This window comes from Poecilia reticulata, linkage group LG11 (assembly GCF_000633615.1).
Source record: "Poecilia reticulata strain Guanapo linkage group LG11, Guppy_female_1.0+MT, whole genome shotgun sequence".
Lineage (NCBI taxonomy): Eukaryota > Metazoa > Chordata > Actinopteri > Cyprinodontiformes > Poeciliidae > Poecilia > Poecilia reticulata.
Window position 1 is genome coordinate 26,129,344 of NC_024341.1, and position 20,060 is coordinate 26,149,403.

The window sequence follows — 20,060 nt, forward strand, 5'->3', positions numbered from 1 at the left end:
CCACAGTAATCTTTCTCTGCTTCGCTTTCTTTTTTTCTCTCCACACCCCTCCTCTTCCTCCTCCTCCTCTTCCTCTCGTCTGTCGGTCGGCCTGACAAGACAAACGTTCAGGTATAGCTGCCTCTCTTCTCCTTCTCTAACCTCAGATTCTCACTCGCTCGCTTCCTTATCAGCTGATTTAAGACTTTTTAACACGATTCTCTAAGTTTGATTTATTTGCTTATTTACCTATAAAATAAAATCGTTTTCATTTATTCTTTTATTTCTGACTTTTCACACAATGAACGACATAACAGACATGAAGCATGAACCTGTAAATGACAAACAAATATTTAATTAGATGAATAAAAAAGCAAAGACAAATGGGGAAAATAAATGAAATAAACAGAAAGCAAATAAAATGGGGTTTAATATGTTCTGTGCTATTATAGTTATAAGTTGGAGCATGTGCAGAGAAATAATCTCAACATTTCTGATTTTGATCAAAGTTGGTTTGGTTTTATAAACAAATTTGTAAAACATTTTTCCTGTTTGCCACTAACTCATAATTGTGTCGACTCATAATTTTTTACTGAGGTAAAGTATTGGACTAATCTCTAATAATTGTATTATATTGTTTTTATTTGTTTCTGTAGTTGTGATAACCTAACTTACAATAAATTGCAAAGTCAAATTTAAATTAAAATATAAATTTTAAAACAATAAAATGTGATAAGAATAATAATCATCTGAAAATAATTGATTAAACGTGGATATAAATATTTGCAGTAAATATGTGAATATTTCTTCTGGATTTTTTATTTAACTTTTGCTTTTTAATTTCCTTAACCATTAAAGCAATTAATAAATATTAGTGGAACTCAATATACTGTATTTACCAGAGTAAAGCACACAGAAACAAAAATAAAATGCATATAAATTGTATATAAACATTCTGATAGAAGCTAAATTCCAATATTTACAGAAAGTTATTGCTTGTCTGCATCAGCTGATAAGAGTCGGAGGCGCTCACTGAACTGAACACATTCAGTCAGAAACGACGAGCTCTGAATGCATTTCATTTACTTCCTGTTTGTGACGAGCTTTGCATTATTGACGTGTGTGTCTGTGTGCAGGGAAGGGGCGAGAAAGGCAGTTTACTCTAAACTGAAGCTAAATGCTAATCGCTAACAGCTGGGTTTCTGATCAGGCTGTCAGGAAAACCAAACGCCGAGTTTGGAGAACGTTTTCCGTTTGAGCTTTATTGATGCAAAGCCGCTTCGTTTCCGTCCCAGTTCCTCCGATCCCGTGGTCATCCCAGGATCTCCTGCAGCTTCATGATTTGTTTTCGTTTCATGTTTCATGATCAGTCTGTTGCTCTTTGCTTTTTTTCTTTTCCTCCTGCTTGATTTTACCCCTGATGTCCCATTCTGTCTCTAATCTCTTTCATTTTCTCAAACTCTCATAATTCCCTGCCTTTATTCTAATGTTCCTGTTAATTTTCTCCCACATTTCCGCTCAGATCACCATCAACCGGGGCGAGGAGTGTGTGCTGGAGGACAACTCCCAGCGGACCAAGTGGAAGGTGATCAGCCCGACTGGGAATGAAGCCATGGTTCCCTCCGTGTGCTTCTCCGTCCCTCCCCCCAACCAGGAGGCCATCGACACGTCCAGCAGGTCAGACTCAAACTCTACGGCTTTTATGAAACGCCTAACTTCTATTGCATCAACATGACGAGCCGCAGTTTATCCTGTTATCTGAATAAAATTACAAATAAATCATCCCATGGCTGCAAATGGCCCTCAGACCAGAGGTGTTGCACTAACTGCTCGTCACAAGAAACACTTTTAATCAGTTAAAAGAAGAAAAAACGATTTTTTTAGGTAAATAAAAACAGAGTTGTCTTATTTATAAAGTTGGTTTAAACATGCTCAATACACATCTTTAATAAGATTTTAAAGAACAATTAACCGTGTAAAGGGACGACTGCGTGTTTTTGAGCAGCTGAGGGCTTCGGCAGCGTCGCGTTGACTGTTTCCTGTCTCCTCAGGGCGGAGCAGCTCTACCAGAAGGTGATGTCTCTGTGGCATCAGCTGCATGTGAACATGAAGAGCGTGGTCACGTGGCACTACGTCCTCAAAGACATCCGGTCCATCTCCGGCTGGACTCTGGACTCGGTGAGTCTCTCACACATCTCCTCAGAAAGTCCCAGGCTTTTAATCTGAAGGTCTCACCTCCGTTCTCCGCCTGTTTCCTGCGTCAGGTTCGCAGTCAGAGTCCGTCGGAGCGGCAGCAGCTGCTGGACCACATGGCGTCCCAGCTGGCCGACTTCCTGTCCGACAGCAGGGAGAGTTCGCTGTTCACGGCGGCCGAGAGACGGGAGCTGGAGCGGGACGCTCAGCAGGCGCAGCAGCACTGCCAGGACCTGCTGCGCCACATGGAGACAGGTGGGGGCGCCACCGAGCAAAACGGTTTACGTTCACACAGAAACGACCCAAGAACTACCACATCTTTTCACCCAACGTCATCTTGAGTTTTATTAACACGACATTTAAAAGTAGTTCAACTTCTCAGTCTCCTGGCACCATGTTTAGTCACTAACAGGAAGTCACGGATGTTTGGAGCAATCTGATTGGCTGATGTAGAATAGAATATATTTTATTGATTCCCAAGGGAAATTGCTTGTTACTTCATTCAAGGTGTTAAATATTGTTAAATCCAAATATAACCATAAGGAAAGATATAAGATTTATGATTTCGTGACCATAATGTTGGCTCTGATTGCTGAATAAACTTTAGAATCGATCCAGAGACGTCCATTATGCTGTGGGACGTTTACGTTCTTCTTCTGCACTTCAGAAAACCTTTCCTACAGAAATCTGATTCCATTTGGGTTTAATTATTAGCATGACCGACCAGAAAATCAGATTTCAGCCAGACATGAGTTGATATGAGTTTCTGACCAGTGGTTCTGTTTCTGCGCAGCGGAGAAAGACGAGTCGGTGTCGCGGTCGTACCTGTCGGAGCTGCAGGACGTCGCGCTGCGTCTGGACGAGGCCGAGCGCCGGCTGACCAGGGCCATCGAGACTCCGCCTCCCAGCCGGCTGTCCAGCGCCGACTTGGACAACACGCTGCAGATCGCAGAGCAAGAGGTCAGTCTGAGCGCCACCTGCTGGGGGAGAACAGCAACTACACCTGTTAATGTTGTAGACACTGGAGGCCCTTCCTGTGTAGGAAAAGTGGATCAAATGTCTGTTCAATTGGTTTTATAAATCAGGAATTAAAGAGTTTAAGGTTCAAAAAGAGTTTTTGTAAATTTGCACTTGGGAATGTTTTCTTTCAAAGTTTGCATCGTTTTAAGTTTTATTTTAAATAATTGTTTTTAGGTGTAATTAAAATAAATTCAGTATTTATTTGAAGAAAATAATGAGAGAAAACTGAAACGTTTATTTTCCTGTTTTCTCCAGAAGCTGCAGTCTGAGCTGGACTCGCTGCGCTGCGGTCTGGGCGACGTGTCGCGGCGCTGCGTCCGGTTCTTCGAGGAGAAGCCGTCGTCCTCCAGCGTTCCCGTCCTGCGCTCGCAGCTCGGTCAGGCCGTGGAGCGAACCGACAGGCTGCACCACCTGTCAGCGCTCTACCTGGAGAAGTTAGTGAGCCTTTTTATTCACTCAGGATTAGTTTGAAACGTTTTGCTTCCTCGTTAATTGAAATGTTTGTACGTTTTTCACCCGTTCAGGTTAAAAACGGTCGCCGTTTTGATGCGGAGCCTGGATGAAGCGGAGAGCCAGGTCAGGAAGTACGAGAGCAGGCTGAGCGAGGAGGACGTCGTTCCAGCCGACACCAACGCCATCCAGAACCTCAGAGACCAGCTGGGGGTAAAAACTGGTTCAGACGCTTCATAGCTGCAGCTAACGATTATTTTATCTATTGATTCATCCTGCAGATTTTTTATTTGACATTAAAAAAAGCATTAAAAAATCCAAATAAACAATTCACTTCCTTTTTTAAAATAAAAAAATATTTTTTTGTTTAAATTGCAATAACAGGATTTCTTTATCGTTGCATCATTTGTAGCAAGTGATGAATTTGCATCTTTCCAATGTCCAGCAGCGCCCTCTGCTGGACTTAACATTATATTTCACATTAACGGATTAATAGCTGGAATCTTAGAAGATGAGATTGTTTTTAATATAATCTGAACCGGGTGAAGATGGAACATATTTACAGACAAAGAAGGTTTTAATGTGTTCTAAATGCAAAATATATATATATTTTTGTACAGTTTTGGCTTAATTACTGATGTTCTTTAAGCAAATGACCTTTATTTGAGTCCTTATACTCCAATTAATAATCGATTATTAAATTAGTTGACTATTATTTCAATAATCAATTAATCATGTTTAATCAGATTAATTTTCTCTGCCTTATCTACAATAAACCAGTTTACAGACGTTTCTACTGCCAGGAGTTTATTTTATCACATTCGTTGTTTTTTATTGTAAGGAAAAAGCTATTGGACTCTTATTTATTTATTTATTATAAAGTTTATCCTGAAATTTTGACTAATCGTTGCCACAATAAATTCCACCTAATGATTTTTAAAAGCCCCCCAATAACTGTCCTAATCTTGCAATTTTCTAAACAGTTTGTTTGAGAGTATGAACAGATATTGATACATTTGCAAATATCACACATAAAAATCACCTTTTGATGAGACTTGTGTCCTAACGAAGCACAAACCAATGAGGATGTTTTTCAGGAGCAATATTTGTGTTTGTTTGGACTCATAAAGTCACCTAAAAAAATTGGAATAATTAGTTATTTTGTTACTTTTGTTCTCATCATGATGACACTTCAAAATGTCGTGATAAGTCCATTATTTCAATAATCGATTGATCCTATTAATTGTTTCAGCCCTGAAGCGTATTTATCACGTTGTCGTTCCTTGACGTCGTCTTGTCGTTCTTTAGCGGTGGCAGGCGGAGCTGTCAGAACAAGAGGAGACCTTCCAGGCCCTGCAGGTCCAACTGGGCCGGGCCAAAGAGGCGGGAGCCGAGCTGGGGAAGCTGCATGTGGACCGCAGCCCCGAGCTGGAGCGCTACCAGGAGAGAGCCAATCAGATGGCAGAGAGGTGGAGCGGCGTCAAGCGGCAAACGGAAACACGGTAGGCGGCTCTGACTGCTGCAGAGGTTTCCTTCTGCTGGGTTTGAAATAATTAGGATTCCTTCTGGATTCCTGCAGGCGGTCGGACCTGGAGGTTCTGGGCTTGGCGCTGCAGCAATACCGGCAGAACCACTCGGCTCTGATCCGGTGGATCGAAGAGACGACGGAGAGGCAGGAGAGCGCCCAGGCCGGACAGACGGACAGCAGGGCGCTGTCAGAGCAGCTGGCCCAGCAGACGGTCCGTTCACCTCGCCTCCGAGCGCCGCCGGCGCCACCGGGCCGTCGGCTAACCTTTGTCATGGTTACCTGTGTTTTCAGGCGCTGGTGGCTGAAATCGAGCAGAACCAGACCAAACTAGACGAGTGCCAGACCTACTCCAAACAGTACTGCACCTCCGTCAAGGTGAGAATTCGTCCGTCCGTCAGATGAGCCTGTTTTACTTGTCAGTAAATTCCCATGATGCATTTCTTCTGTAGGATTATGAGATGCAGCTGATGACCTACAGGGCGTTTGTGGAGTCGACGCATAAATCCCCAGTGAAGAGGAGGAGGATGCACTCTTCGTCTGACGCCATCACTCAGGAGGTAATGAGTCGTTCTAGGTACAATCAATACGTATTATTGTATTGATTACATATTGATATTACCTGAAGTTTCCCCGGTGAGTCGTTGTTTTCTGGTGAATTTGTTTCCAGTTCATGGATTTGCGGACGCGCTACACGGCGTTGGTGACGCTGACCACCCAGCATGTGAAGTACATCAGTGACGCCCTGAGGAGACTGGAGGAGGAGGAGGTCCGACCCGTTTTTACCCCAGTGTCCAATCCGATCCATTTGCATCTCATGCTAACACTTCCTCTTCTCATCCCTCCATCTCTGCAGAAAGAGGTGGAGGAGGAGAAGCAGGCCAGGGTGGGCCAGGTTTCAGAGCTGCTGGGCTGGGTCAAAGGTCTGCAGGGTCGGACCGGCGGCCCCAGCGCAGAGTCGTCGCTGGCGGCACAGCAGGTAGCTCCCGGCGCCGTAGCGGTGAAATGTTGTCTGGAAATGGCTGCTGATCCGATCTTCATGTGTTTCCTCTGAAGGCCATCAGCGAACAGCTGGCGGGGAGGAAGGAGCAGGTGGCCGAGGCCATGCGCAGCACGCAGGGCTTCCTCTGCTCCAAACAGGCCAGCAAGTACGATCAATAATCAGCTATAATCACATGATGGATTAAAATTAGCTCAGTCATTTCCATTCTGATTAGTATGTTTAGTTTACAGACTTCATAATCCTTTTATTTTCAATCTTTGTGGTTTTTATTTCTTCTTTTATTTATTTTTTTGGGTTGTTGTTTTGTAATAGATCTAAAGTTTATTTGTCTTTCAGATTGTAAATGTGCATTATTATCATTAAATTAGTTAAAAGTGGTACCAAAACGACAATGTTATCGTTTATCGCAATTATTTCTGGGTCAGTTTATCATTCAGCTAAAGTGATTATTTGTTATTGTGACAGGCCTAAATGACACACAGCCTTAAAATGTCTTAAATTAATTTTATAAATTAAGTTGGTCTTACATTTTGTCTTGGCAGGACTATTTAACCTGGCATATATAATATTTACTTTTCTGTCAGGAAAAAGCTTAAGTCACACTCAGACGGTTGAGGCTAATGCTAACCAGCTGCAGATATATCCTTGCTAGCTAACTGCTCTTTTCAGTAATGCTGTAAGTCTAAAAAGCTGATATTTGCAGGTTAACTAATTTATCCTCCAGCTACTCTAGTACCTGTAGTCATTGTCCAGGTTTGGAAAGTGAGCAAAAAGTTTATCTGCCTCATTTCTCTACAGTTTGAGTTTTTTGCTGCTTTGAAACCTCAGTATCGTTATTAGATGATGATTTTCTTTCCACTGTAGCACAGAAAACACATTTTAACTGTTTTATTTTGCATGCAGAAACATTTCTGTAACTCTTGGTCCTGCTGTTGTTCCAGGTTGTCCCCGGAGGAGCGCGCCGCAGTGGAGGCTCAGCTGGACGAACTGACGGCCACCTACAACCAGCTTCTGGACAGCTCCACCCAGCAGCTGCAGCAGCTGGAGCAGCAGCTGGCCAGAGAGCAGGAGAGAAAGGTAGATGTGCTGAAAGCGAGGCGGAGAGGCTTATGACAGAACCGTGCTCCGGTTAGGGCAGATTCAGGAGAAATTACTGAGGTTCTTTTAAAATCACGTGGCTTTGAGTCTCAACACGCTTGCAGGCTAATGTTGAGTTTGTGGTTCGGCGAGAGTCTGTGTGTCAGCATGTTGTGTGTTTACAAAGAAAACACCGCCATTGATTCGGTTTAACAAACATCACAGACGCTGTTCAGACACGACCGGAGGATTCGAAGCTGAGGAAGAAATTTAAGATCCACCAGGTTTTATCTGGATGACGGAGTCTGAACCGCGTCTCTGCATGGAGTGATCCATCCTCACCTCATGAAAAACCCGCAGTCCTTCCTTTAACTGCCAGATAGTTTCACCATCATTACCATCATCATCATCATCATCATCATCAGAAAGCAAACACATGCTGAGCTGCTAACATCCAGGGCCTGAGTGGTGCAGCAGTAGATGCTCCAGTCATGACAGCAGTAAAACTCTGCAAAAACACAAAATCCCACCAGGTAGTCGAGTTCTAACATCTTGTTACACTTGGAATAAGAGATTATATTGATTAAAAAGGGCTAGTTAATGGCAGATTAGTTCACTTATAAGTAAGCATAGCAACAGTATAAATTACTTTATTTTTAAAACATTTGTAAAGTAAAATAAAGTACTAGTTATCAAATGTTTGATGAAAACTACTTTATCAAATTAGTACGTTTCTAGTTTTGAAACTAATAGAAAAGTATTAGTTTACCAGTTTTCTTCAAAACTAGTACTTTTGATCAAATGTTACTCTTCATCAAAACTGCTATTTAAAAAAAACCTAGTGCTTTTTCTATCAATATTAAGGAACCATTGACTTAAAACAAGCTCATATATCCTAATGAAAAGTTATTTGTAAGTCAGTTTTGTCTTATTTCAAATGTAAGATATTTGCACTACAAACTAGACAAACATACTTGGTGATGTTTTGTTTTTGCAGTATAAAAGCAGCAGAGTGATGCATCATTAGAAAGTTGATGCATCAGAGTAGAAACACCTTCACCGTCATTTCTGTTGCTGCGCAGTAGAAAACCTGAAACACCAGCATAAAGTCAAAGCTTCCTGCTTATGTTTATCCGTGTATGTGTTTAAATCTGTTCGTCTCCTGGTGTTTGCAGTTTGTTGCATCAGCCATAATCAGTTAGAATATGTTTGAGAATGTACTTCTGTTGATTTTTAAGAAAGTTTCTTAAAAGTCAAAGCTTCCTGCTTACGTTTATCCATGTATGTGTTTAAATCTGTGAAGTGTTTGTCTCCTGTTGTTAGCAGTTTGATGCATCAATCACAATCGAATCGAATGTGTTTGAGAATTTAGTTCCTGGGTGATTTTTAAGGAAATTTCTTGCAGTGAGTCAGTGCACCTGAAGGCCAGCTGTGCAAGGCACCAACAAAAATACTCACCTCACCATTTGAGCATGTTGTGTCCAGATCACAAGAGTGTGTGTGTGTGTGCGTGAGAATGGCATTTTATGTTTCTTCTAATGCATTTTATTAATGTGTGAAACTTTAAACCAGCGTTTGTGCTTGAAACTCACTAACAGCTGCCAGAGGAGAAATGTGGACATCACAAGCCGAGGATCAGAGAGAGAAATGGAAACTGAGGAGAGTTTTTAGGAATCAGTTCAGGGAGCAATCAAGGCCAGATGTTTTATAGCTTTATCGTTCTCCAGGTATCTGTCTAAGCTTAGTGTTTAAAAGATCAGAAGAATGCAGGGTCATGTCAGTGTGGAGGAGCTAACATGCAGAAAGCTAACAATCAGCTTGTCAGCTGTCTCGCCTCGCTCTGCCGAGCCGCACCGAGACGAGCCCGGACGGTAAGTAGCGCTCGCTTTCTCTCTTACTGGTGCCTCTTAATTTAAACAGCTTTTGTTCTTCTTCTTCCTCTGATTTGGTCTCTTCTTTTCTTCTGTACTTTTTGCATTTCCACTCTGACTTTAACTTCTCCTCATTGTGGGCTTGAATGTTGCATTAATTTTTGTCTTTAAATCCTTAAATTGAATTGAATTAAATACACCCTGTTCAGAAGATACACCTGGCACTGCAGAGAGTGTTTAAATAAATCATTGAAGTACAAAATTAATGCCCTTCAGACCCACAATTGCTTATATGTAAAGTCACTCTAAAGCTTTTTCTGCATGTCTTGGTACAGTTTGCTTCTTGCATGCTTGGTGCTCGATTTAGATTAAGTTCCAACTAAACTGTTTAATACACAGAATTTGTGGCAAGTGGTGGTGGGTCTTTTTTTCTTATTTCATTATAGCTAACTAGTATATTATAACACAATAACAGATTAGTAGTAGTAGCTCTTAGTTTTATTATTTAAATCGGTCTGAACTGCATATCTGTTTCTGTTCTTTTTCAGAACCGAGCTGCCATTGGAGGCGTGATCGACCTGGGCACCGTGGAAACCTTCTCAGTGTTTCAGGCAGCCCAACGGGGTCTCATCGACCAGGACACCTGCAGTGTTCTGCTGGAGGCCCAGCTGGTCACGGGTGGACTCGTCCGACCAGACGCATCGGGGGTTTATTCATTGGATCATGGTCTAACTGAAGGCCTCATTGATGCTCACACCTGTCAGTCACTAGCTGAACTTGAAAGTGCCATGGAGTTGATAAAGGAGTCTGTGGGTGACCAAAAACCTTTGCCCGTAGCTGCAGCCATGGAGTCGGGGTTGATCACAGAAGAGGTTGGACTTCGTATACTTGAACTTCAGATGAACAGTGGTGGACTCAGAGATTCATGTGGGAAAATCATGAGTTTGGAGCAAGCAGAGGATATGAGAGTTTTGCCTTCCAGGATCTTAAACAAGCTTTACTCTAGAATTCAGCACAAAGAGTTGCTCGATCCAAACACAGCTGAAAAGGTCAACATAGAAGAGCTGAAGCTGCGCTGTATTCCTGATGACGACTCAGGTCTCCTCCTCCTTCCTGTCAAACAGCAGCCTGGAGGAACCGTTTGCCTCCGATCTGGAAGAAAAGTTGGCATCTTTCGCGCCGTCCAGGAGGGACTGATTGACCGGGCGGATACCGTGAGGCTTCTCGAGGCCCAGCTGTTCGCCGGTGGCATCACTGACCCACGTTCTAGCCACCGGCTGACAATTGGTGAGGCTGTTCGTCATGGGCTTATGGACCAGGATTTAGCTTGTGCTATGTTAGCACGACAACTGCAGAATGGGGGGATTCTTGACCCGCTCAGTGGGCAACGCCTGGATTTAGAGGAGAGCATTCGCAGGGACCTTCTCTCCCCTCGTTTGGCTCTGTTGGTTCTTGAGTCTCTTTGGACTTTTACAGGACTCCTTTGGCCTGAATCTGGAGAGCTGATGCCCATTGCAGAGGCTCTTCATCAAGGGGTGATATCAGGTGATCTAGCAAGAAACATCTTAAGACAGAGACATGCCATTGGAGGGCTGTACAGTGCAGAAACTCTCAAAGTCTTGCCCCTTAATCAAGCTACAGAAGAAGACCTTGAGCCCGATGTTGTAAGATGTCTCCGAGACATTCATATACCAGACATTCTCTACAACATGAGCCAGTCCGGTACTCCATCTCTAAACCGCCTGAGCTGGGGATCAACCAGCTCCTCTTCTCCGCCTCTATCATCTCCTACAAACATCATGTGGGAAGCTTCACCAACCGATAGGGTCGATCCTGAAGTTCAAGCCAAAGACAAGCTTCTCTTTCACCTCATGACTCACAGCTATGTGGATGCACATTCTGGAAAAAGGCTGGTGCTCCTTGACCAAGATCTGGTGCTTGTAGTTAAAGACTCTTGTTTGGCTGCAGGAGAATCGAGTGAAGACGAGTCATCAAACAAGTTGGCTGGAGATAAACTGCAGACATTGGGCAGTGGGGAAAATGTTAGAATGACAAATGAAGCAGAAGAACACAGTTCTGATCTGGAAACTTCAGTAGATAACACTGAAATGATGAATACAAGTGACGATGGAAAGGGCATTAGACTACCACCGAAGTTACCTGAAACCACAGGCAGAGATGGCCTTTCTGATCCTGAACCTTCTGTTTACACCAAAGTACATAAAGAAAAAGAAGGGTCCAGTTTGCAAAGTGAAATGATTTCATGGAACTATCAAGAAGTAATAAAACACAAAGCCAATGCTGTAGGTGAAACCGTTCCTCAACATCTAGAGGTCAAAGATACAATCACAAAAACATCTTTTAAATTGGAGGAAGGCATTAAAAGAGGCACACAGCAGGAACAAATGTCAAAAGTAAAAGAAAGTAAGGAGGTAAATCTGAGAGAGGCTCAAGAACTCAAAGGTACAAAAAGTTCTCCAACCGATTTAGCAAGTGTGTCTGAAACGGATGTTGACTTCAAGGGATCAGAGACTGTAGTTGATGAACCACTGATGGAGGAGCGAGAGGAGAATGCAGAGTTGGAGAGATTGGTCCTGGAGCTCAAACAGGGAGGTCTGATGACAGAGGATGGAGAGAAGCTGCTGCCAGATGAAGCAGTAGCTCAAGGTGTCCTTCCTGGTCATACAGCAGTTAAACTGATGGCTCAGGCAGGCCTGTTTGGGGGATTCCTAGATGCCACCAGTGGGGAGTCGCTGAGCTTGGAGGAAGTGATGCAGGAGGGCTTACTAGATGAAGATCTTATGTGGGGTGTCCTGAAGTCAGATAAAACTCTTGCCGGTGTTGTGGACATCGAGAAAGGTCAGATCTGTGGGGTGAGGGATGCAGCTCAGGCTGGACTCATTGATCCTAACACTGCTGCTCGACTCCTAGAAGCCCAGGTTGCATCTGGAGGGATTGTCGACTTACGTAGGGATAAGAAAGTCTCTGTCACTTTAGCAGCAAACCTGGGTCTAATTGAAGAAGACCAAAGAGAGGAACTGATTGCTCTTGAAAAGGCTTTCAAAGGAAAGGATACAGACTCTGCAACCAGCCTCAGAAAGGCAAGTTTACAGCTGCAGATGGAGGGTGTTGTCGACCCTGAAACCAAGTCTCCAGTTCCTTTAGAACAAGCAATTAAGAAAGGGTTAATTAGATCTGATGAGGCCTATCAGGTGTTGGCAAGACAGGTGGCTGAAGGTGGCATAATCCACCATGCTTCAGGAATGAAACTCTCTGTCTCTGATGCTGTAGATAGAGGACTAGTGGATCGGTCAATAGCTCCGGGGCTTGAGGAACTAGAATGGATCTATCGAGGAAAAATCAGTGCCTCAACCAAACCAGAAGCAATTGCTTTCCAGGCAACAACTGGAGCTATTTTGGATCCTGATAATGGAGTTAAGCTGACACTGTCAGAAGCTGTGTCGAAGGGTCTTCTAGATGACAAGATGGCCACTGAAGTCATGGCTTCTCCGGTGGTAACGCAGGGAACAATTGACCCAAAAACTGCACAGATTGTGCCTTATTCAGAACTTGTAAGTCAGGGTAAGATTGATATTGAAACAGGCAAACGCTTTTTGGAGGTGAAGCCCTTCCAAGGTGTTCAGGATAAGCAAACCTTGGAGACCCTGACCCTCCCTGAGGCTGTTGCTTTGAAGTGGGTTGATCCAGTTCCAGCTGTAAGGTTGCTCCAAAGCCAGGCAGACACTGGTGGGATCATTGATATCTACACTGGAGAGAGGCTCCCACTGCCTGAAGCCTCTGCCAGAGGTTTAGTAAGTGGTGATATGGTCAAAGAAATAGCCACCAACCAGTTTGTCAAAGGAGGTTTGGTTGATCCAGCAACTAGACGGCGAGTGTCAGATCTTAGTGATGCCATCACTTCTCAGCTGTTGACGAGAGACCTGGCTTTGGAGATCCAGGAGACGCTAAAGGAAAACTTTCCAGATGATCATTTTACAACTGTTGTAGCTACTGGGCCAAGAACCGACAGTCCAGCAAACATGTCTGCAAACACTAGGACATCCTCAGGATCTCCATCTTCTGTTAGAGGTTTAGAAGTTACATACAATTATGACGAGACGTTCAGAAGTGAAATTTCAGATCAGTCACTTTTACATCCTGAAGATGAGACGGTAGCAGAAATGGAACCTGAACAGTCAATGGATCTGTTATCCAAGTTTGCATCTAATGTTGAAAAAAGAATCCAGCAAGCCATTCAAGAGATCCTGCCACAAAAACTGGATAATCGTCATCAACAAGAACCGAGTGAAAAAATGGAGACTGAGGGTAAACAAGGGGAGAACTTAACCAGAGGTTCTGTAAAAGAATCTACTCGGGTGATAATCGATCATAGTGAAGAGGTTCAAAAAGAAGATGGCCAGGAGCCAGAAAAAGATGAGTACATGGAGAGTGGACCTACTGAGAGCACAGTAATGGTCCATCGTGGGTCTGAAGATGTGAAGTCAGAAGAAATTATAGTCAACAGAGAAACCAAAGATCCCAGAAGCTTCCCACGGTTTCTAGCAGGGAATGAGGACCTTACATCTTTGCAGGCCAAAAGTAGCACTGATGTGGAGCAGTCAGATCAGTTCTCTGCTTCTACAAGTAAAGAGTCAGACAACAAAAGCAAAAAGAAGAGGAAGAGTAAAAAGAAGGCAAGAGGGAAAGAAGTAGAAACTGAAACTCATCTTCCAGAGATGAAACATGAACTTCAAACTCATCAAATCAGTCCAGAAACCAAGGAGATCCCACAGGTTGCCCCTGTTGCCACAGAAGAAATCACATTAGATGCAAATGTGCAGAAGTCAGATTCCTACATTCCAACTGCTACTGACCCTTCCTCTGACGAGAGAATGGAAAGGACTGAAGAGAAAGTTCAGACTGAAAATGTTTTGGTAGATCAGGAGCAGGAAGAGGTTCTTCTCAGACCAAACACTGAGATGGAGGAAGATGCAACCAGGACAATATTGGGTAGAACTCCAGAGAAGGTTGACATGAGGGTAGAAGAAGAGGAATCAGTGACGGAGCAGGAAGAAGTTTCTCTTAAACCAAACACTGAGATGGAGGAAGATGAAGCTAAAACAATGTTACTAAAGTCGTCACAAGAGGTTTCCAAGCAGGAAGAGGTAAAAAAGGAATCTATGGAGAAGGCTTTGATTGCTGAACAACTGGAAGCACCAGAGGTACAGAAGAGCATAGAAGCAGAATCTCTGACAAAGTCAAGTCTTAAAGAGGATGAAAAAGCAGCCTTGATTCTGAAAGCTAAAGAGAGCATTCTTAAGAAAGTGTTTGAGAAGGGAGTGAGTGATAAACAGGCAGCCCAAGAGCTGGAGGCGCTGAGGAAGAAGAAGCAAAGTAAAACGGGCGATAAGAAGACAGAAACTAAAAGTGAAGAAGGTGACGCTGACAGGAGCAGCTCTGCTCTACAGAAAGACCGTAAAGATCAAGTAACTGTCAAAAAGGACCCTGTGGTGCTGCAGAGGACACCTGGAGATATTCCTGCAGTTACAGAGACGCTGGGAACATCTTCAAGTGAAGACATCAGGGCTAAGCAGAAAGATGTTGAGACTCTTCCAACAGTCTCAAAAAGTAAGAGAAGCAAGAGGAGCAAAAAGCTAAAACCAACTGGAGATAAAGCCGAGATGGAGAAGGCACCCACAGATCTGAAAGATCCAACATACACCACAAAATCTCCTCCTGCACCAGAGTCAGGCGGCACAGTTTTGAAGGAATACTTGAAGGTGAGCACTGATGATGACCAGGCAGCTGGAACAGCTACCAAAAAACCAGAGAGTCTAAAACCAACCAAATATCAGCCTGAATTGGAGAAGGTAAAACCAGATGGGAAAATGGGTTCTGGCCTGAAAGATACAAAAATGATCTCAAAATCTGAGGCAAAGCAACAGCCAGAAAGCAGAATTTTGTCTGACGCCGGGAAGTTGAGCACTGACACTGATGATCATTCAGTTGGTACAACTACCAAAAAACCAGAGAGTATAAAACCAACCAAAGATCAGTCTGAAATGGAGAAGGCACTGTCAGATGTTGAAGAGCCAAAATATACAACAAAATCACCTACTGAATCTAGGTCTGGCAGAAATGTTTTGACTGAAGGCGTGAAGGTGAGCACTGATGATGAGTCAGTTACAAAGGATGAAAAACCAACTGAAGATCAGCCTCAGGTGAGGAAGGTAAAGCCAGATGAGAAAATGGCTTCTGACCTGAAAGGTACAAAAATGATCTCAAAATCTGGTGCAAATCAACAGCCAGAAAGCAGAATTTTGTCTGAAGACCTAAATGTGAGCACTGATACTGATGATCGGTCAACTGGTGCAGCTACCAATAAGACAAAGAGTCTAAAACCAAGCGAGATGGAGAAGGTAACTTCACATTTGAAAGATCCAGAATATACGACAATTTCAGCTGCAGAACCAGAACCGGATGAAAAAGTTTTGACTGAAAACATGAAGGTGAGCACTGATGATCAGTCAGTTGGTGCAACTTCCATGAAGCCTAGAAGTCTGAAACCATCTGAAGATCAGCCTGAAATGGAGAAGGCAACTTCACATCTGAAAGATCCAAAATCAGCTGCAGAACCAGAATTGGACAGCATTATTTTGACTGAAGACCTGAAGGATATTAATTATCAGTCTATTGTTGAAACTAACAAAAAGTCAAAGAGTCGAGACGATCAGCCAGAGGAGGAGAAGCTAAAACCAGATGAGAAAATGGGTTCTGACCTGAAAGGCATGAAAATTACCTCCAAATCTGATGTAAAGCAACAGCCGGAAAGCAGAATTTTATCTGAAGACCTAAAGGTGAGAACTGAAGCTGACGATCAGTCAGTTGGTGCAGCTAGCAAGGAGCCAAAGATGCTAACTAAACATCAGTCTGACGTGGAAAAGTCACTGTCAGTTCTGATGGATCCAAAATATATGACAAAATCAGCTGCAGAACTGGAGTCAAATGGCAAAATGTTGACTGAGGATGTGAATGTGAGCACTGATGATGGTCAGTCAGTTGGTGCAGCTAGCAAGGAGCTAAAGAGTGAAAAACCAGTTGAGGATCAGCCTGAGCTGGAGAAGATCACATTCAAAGGAAAAGGAGATTCTGGCCTAAAAGACATGAAAACTATCACAAAATCTGGTGCAAAGCAACCAACAGAAAGCACAGTTTTGACTGAACACCTAAAGGTGAGCGCTGATGATGATCCTTCAAAGGGTCTAACTACTAAGGAGCCAAAGAGTGAAAAACCAGCTGAAGATCAGCCTGAGCTGGAGAAAATGACCGATGGAAAAGTGGATTCTGACCTAAAAGATCTAAAAATAACCTCAGGATCTGATACAAAGCAACCAGAAAGCAGATTATTGTCTAAAGATTTAACTGTGAGCACTGATACTGATGGTCAGTCAGTCGGTGACCCTGCTAGACCATCAGATGTTGGTAAAGTCAATCAGAAACACCCTGAAGGAGTCAAAAGTCTCCAAAAAAGTCAGATTGAACAAGCTACAGAATTACTCTTAGACCAGAGCGACTTGACAGATTTATCTCAGGAGGTTTCTAGCAAACAGGAGAGAAAGTCCTTGGCTCAACCTGCTTCTCTTGACCCACATTCTGAGAAAAGCCAAAGGAAGGAAAACCTGCAGCCACCTGCAGCTGAAAGCTCTGATGTTTCTGAATCTTTAACAAACCTGCAGCGGCATCTGGATTCTCCAGAAACTGCCGCTTTATCTAAAGATGATGCTTCAATTAAATCTGAATCTCTAAAAGTGACTGAGGTGGATCTGAGCAATGAGAGCCTAGAAGACGAAGAAAAAGTTTCCAAGTATCAAGAAACTCTGTCGACCAAAGAGGAAGCACCGTCCACAGGAAGCAAGGTACGATGGTGCTCTGTTTAGATTTGACTGCAGATATAAATATCTGTTACTCTTTGGATGTAAAAATGAAAACATTGTCTCCCTGCAGTCATCATTATTGCGTCAGCAATGTCTGGAACATGACCAGCGAATCATAGCGCTGCTCTCCATGGTCCGACACGTTGAAGTCCGACTGAAACAACAGCAGCAGTTGGTGGACCGCAGCCTCGTCATGTTGGACGGCATCATCAACCGGACTGAGGTAAAGTACTTTTGCTTGGTTCCCATAGTTAGACAAGCAGTTTATCGATTAAAACCCAACAAAATCAATCAAATGTTTGTTTTCCTTTTCTAATCTTCTTGTCAGATGCTGGACCTTGAACTCTCCAACTTGGAGCCTGAGATAAGCAAAGAAGTTGAAGCTGCAGAGCGACTGTTAAAGCCCAGACCGACCGACGTTCCTCCGCAGCTGCTGCTAGCCTTGGAGAAAGATGGGCGCAGCTTAGCCCGAGCTTACGAAGCGGCTCGGTCGCTCTCCAAGAGCGTCCTGCAAAGTCTGCGGGACCACAGAGACTCGTGCAAGGTAAGACATCCAGAAAACAGCGGATAGAAGCGACGGCAGAGGCTGGATGACTCAGAGGTTGGTTTGAACTCTTTCAGGATGCAGTGGCAGCTGAGCAGAAATGTTTGGGACAACGTGTGGATGGGCTGCTGTTCAGGTTGAGTGAGACAGAGGCTCAGATGGACGGAGACACAGCGGGGAAGGAGGGGACCCAGGCTGGGCTCACACAGCAGCTGGATCTCTGCAAGGTGATTTCATACAAACATGCAATATATGGAGATAAATTGATGCCATTAAGAAAATTCAAAATGAAAAACAAAAGATTTGAAACTGAAGAAAAACTTTAATCTAAAAAGACATTTTGAACTTTCAGTTTCAAATCTTTTTTTGAACTTCAGATATTCAAACTTGTTTCAAGAACTTTTCAATTTTGAGATTTAATTTGTTTTTAATCTTTTTTTAATTTGAAAATGTAAAATATTCAATTTCTTTTTTTTTTTTCATTTTCAAAAATTTCCTCAGGTTTCAAAATTATTGTTCAGTTTCAAAGAGCATTTTCAGTATCAAAATATCGATATTTTTGGACCAACTTTATGGCCTAATTCAGTCCAAACGTCTGTGTGACTTAACCCTCCTGCACTGACCCTGCATGCGCTTCTGCAAGGTTTTCTTTGTTTCGTTTCTGGGACTGACGGTATGACAGAAAAAAACTGACTGCTTCCACCATAGTTTTTCCCCCCTGAGTTAAATGTAACAGAGCTTAGATTGTGTGTATTTAATGTTAACAATGTTTATTCTTTCAACTGATATATTTGTAGTGATCATCTCAGATTCTCTGTTTTGGCGTAACATTAGCTAGAAGCAGGGAAACATCAGGATCAGTAAGTTTGTTGAGGGCTCCTGTTCACAAAACCAAACTTAATCAGGAAAGGTTTTACGGCCACAACAGCTTCAGTGTGGTAGTGGCCCAGATCTCGTATCAGTTGAGAATCTGCCAGGTAACATGCCTCAGGGTGATTTGTAGACAGTTTTTAAAAAGCTAACGTTTTCTTTGATGTGAGAGATGTTGCTGAACTGTGTTTTGCTCTTTACTGGTAACAAGCCCTGAGGTTTTCCTTTCTCTCCACCTGAAGGAGCTCCAGTCTTCGCTGTCGACTTGCTCCGAGGAAGTCAGCAGCCTGGTCTCCGACATCCAGCTCTTCATCTCTGAGCGCGCTCAGGACCTGGCCCCCGAGCAGAGCAGGCGGCTCCTGGAGCAGCTGCAGCAGCTGCAGACGGCCTTCCACCACACGTCGGGCCGAGCCGAGGCCTGGGCCGGCGCTCTGGCCGCTCAGCGCGGCAGGGAGGAGGAGGAGAGGCGGCGCCGAGAGAGGCGCAGTGAGGAAGAGGAGGAGGACAGAGAAAGGAAAAAAGCGAGGGAGAGAGAGGTTTGGAAGGAAATGAATGGGATTCAGTTGTTGCTCTCCTCGCTTTCACCTGCATTTAACTCTGAACAAGCTTTCAGACTTCATTTTTTACCCACTAACCTCCATTTAGTCCCTTTACAAACCATCAAAACCTGAAGGATTAATTTGTTTCTTTTAACGGTTGTGTGGAGAACTTATGAACCATTAATATCTTACCAGAGGTGGAGAAAATATGCAAATACTTAAGTAAAAGTACAGATAAACAACAAAAATGTACTCTAGTAAAAGTACCACATCAACATTTTAACTTGAGTAAAATAAAGTATCTGCTTTTAATAATACCATCAGTGCTGCATCAGTGCTGCTTTTGGCCTGAAAGTATTGAAAATAAAAATATTTGTTGATTATATTCTCTAGAACATGTCAAACTCGAGGTCTGGGGACCAAATCAGGGCCAGCAAAGCTTTTTATGTGGCCCTCTAGACTCTAAAGGGCCTCATAAATTGAATCAACGATGTAAGAGAGCAACAGTTGCTGGTTGTAATTTCCAAACTATTTTGACACTTTATAGAGAGCAAAGGGTAAACTTTTAGCTCAGGGGGTTTAAAGGTTAAAGGTCATGTCAGGACAGTTAAAAAAGCTCTGAACCAGTTCGGATGTTTGGAAGGGAGGAATTAAAAGTCTCTTCTCTCTAAAAACCTGATGACCGCAGAGCTCAGGTTAGCAAAGCTTAATCTGAATGAAGAACCAAAGTTCCACGCTGCAGAGCTCTGGCCTAGTCAAAGTCCGGACATTAAGCCTGAAAGTCCTTAACAGGGGTGTGCAAATCCAAATGTTTGTAAACCTGAATGAAATGAAGTCGTTTTGGTAAGAAAATGTAAGAAAAGGATCAAGTTTTGGCTCCAGAAGCCGTTCTCTACACAACCCCGCTCCTCTAAACCCCGACGCTGCCGCTGCTCACTCTGTGTTTTTCCTTCCCTGCACGTCTGTTATGAAGTGTGTTGTATTAACCTGTTTGCATTGCTCTTCCAGATCGCCACAGAAGAAATCGCTTGCATCACCGCGGTAACGACTATAAT

General features: G+C 43.3%; 1 protein-coding gene across 6 annotated transcripts in view; it reads left to right on the forward strand.

Moving 5' to 3' along the window:
* macf1a (microtubule actin crosslinking factor 1a) overlaps positions 1–20,060 on the forward strand; it is a 146,266-nt gene that overhangs the window by 107,437 nt on the left and 18,769 nt on the right. For 5 of the 6 annotated variants that reach the window (XM_017307475.1, XM_017307476.1, XM_017307478.1 and 2 more), the window contains 20 exons: positions 100–111; positions 1,502–1,656; positions 2,031–2,157; positions 2,244–2,427; positions 2,966–3,132; positions 3,448–3,626; positions 3,717–3,855; positions 4,951–5,144; positions 5,222–5,381; positions 5,462–5,545; positions 5,620–5,727; positions 5,838–5,936; positions 6,024–6,146; positions 6,224–6,315; positions 7,112–7,247; positions 9,667–17,034; positions 17,123–17,275; positions 17,381–17,596; positions 17,674–17,823; positions 18,709–19,002. In XM_017307475.1, coding sequence (XP_017162964.1) covers positions 100–111; positions 1,502–1,656; positions 2,031–2,157; positions 2,244–2,427; positions 2,966–3,132; positions 3,448–3,626; positions 3,717–3,855; positions 4,951–5,144; positions 5,222–5,381; positions 5,462–5,545; positions 5,620–5,727; positions 5,838–5,936; positions 6,024–6,146; positions 6,224–6,315; positions 7,112–7,247; positions 9,667–17,034; positions 17,123–17,275; positions 17,381–17,596; positions 17,674–17,823; positions 18,709–19,002 — 10,140 coding nt within the window. The remainder of the gene's footprint in view (positions 1–99; positions 112–1,501; positions 1,657–2,030; positions 2,158–2,243; positions 2,428–2,965; positions 3,133–3,447; positions 3,627–3,716; positions 3,856–4,950; positions 5,145–5,221; positions 5,382–5,461; positions 5,546–5,619; positions 5,728–5,837; positions 5,937–6,023; positions 6,147–6,223; positions 6,316–7,111; positions 7,248–9,666; positions 17,035–17,122; positions 17,276–17,380; positions 17,597–17,673; positions 17,824–18,708; positions 19,003–20,060) is intronic. The other variant, XM_017307474.1, reaches the window with a different exon arrangement.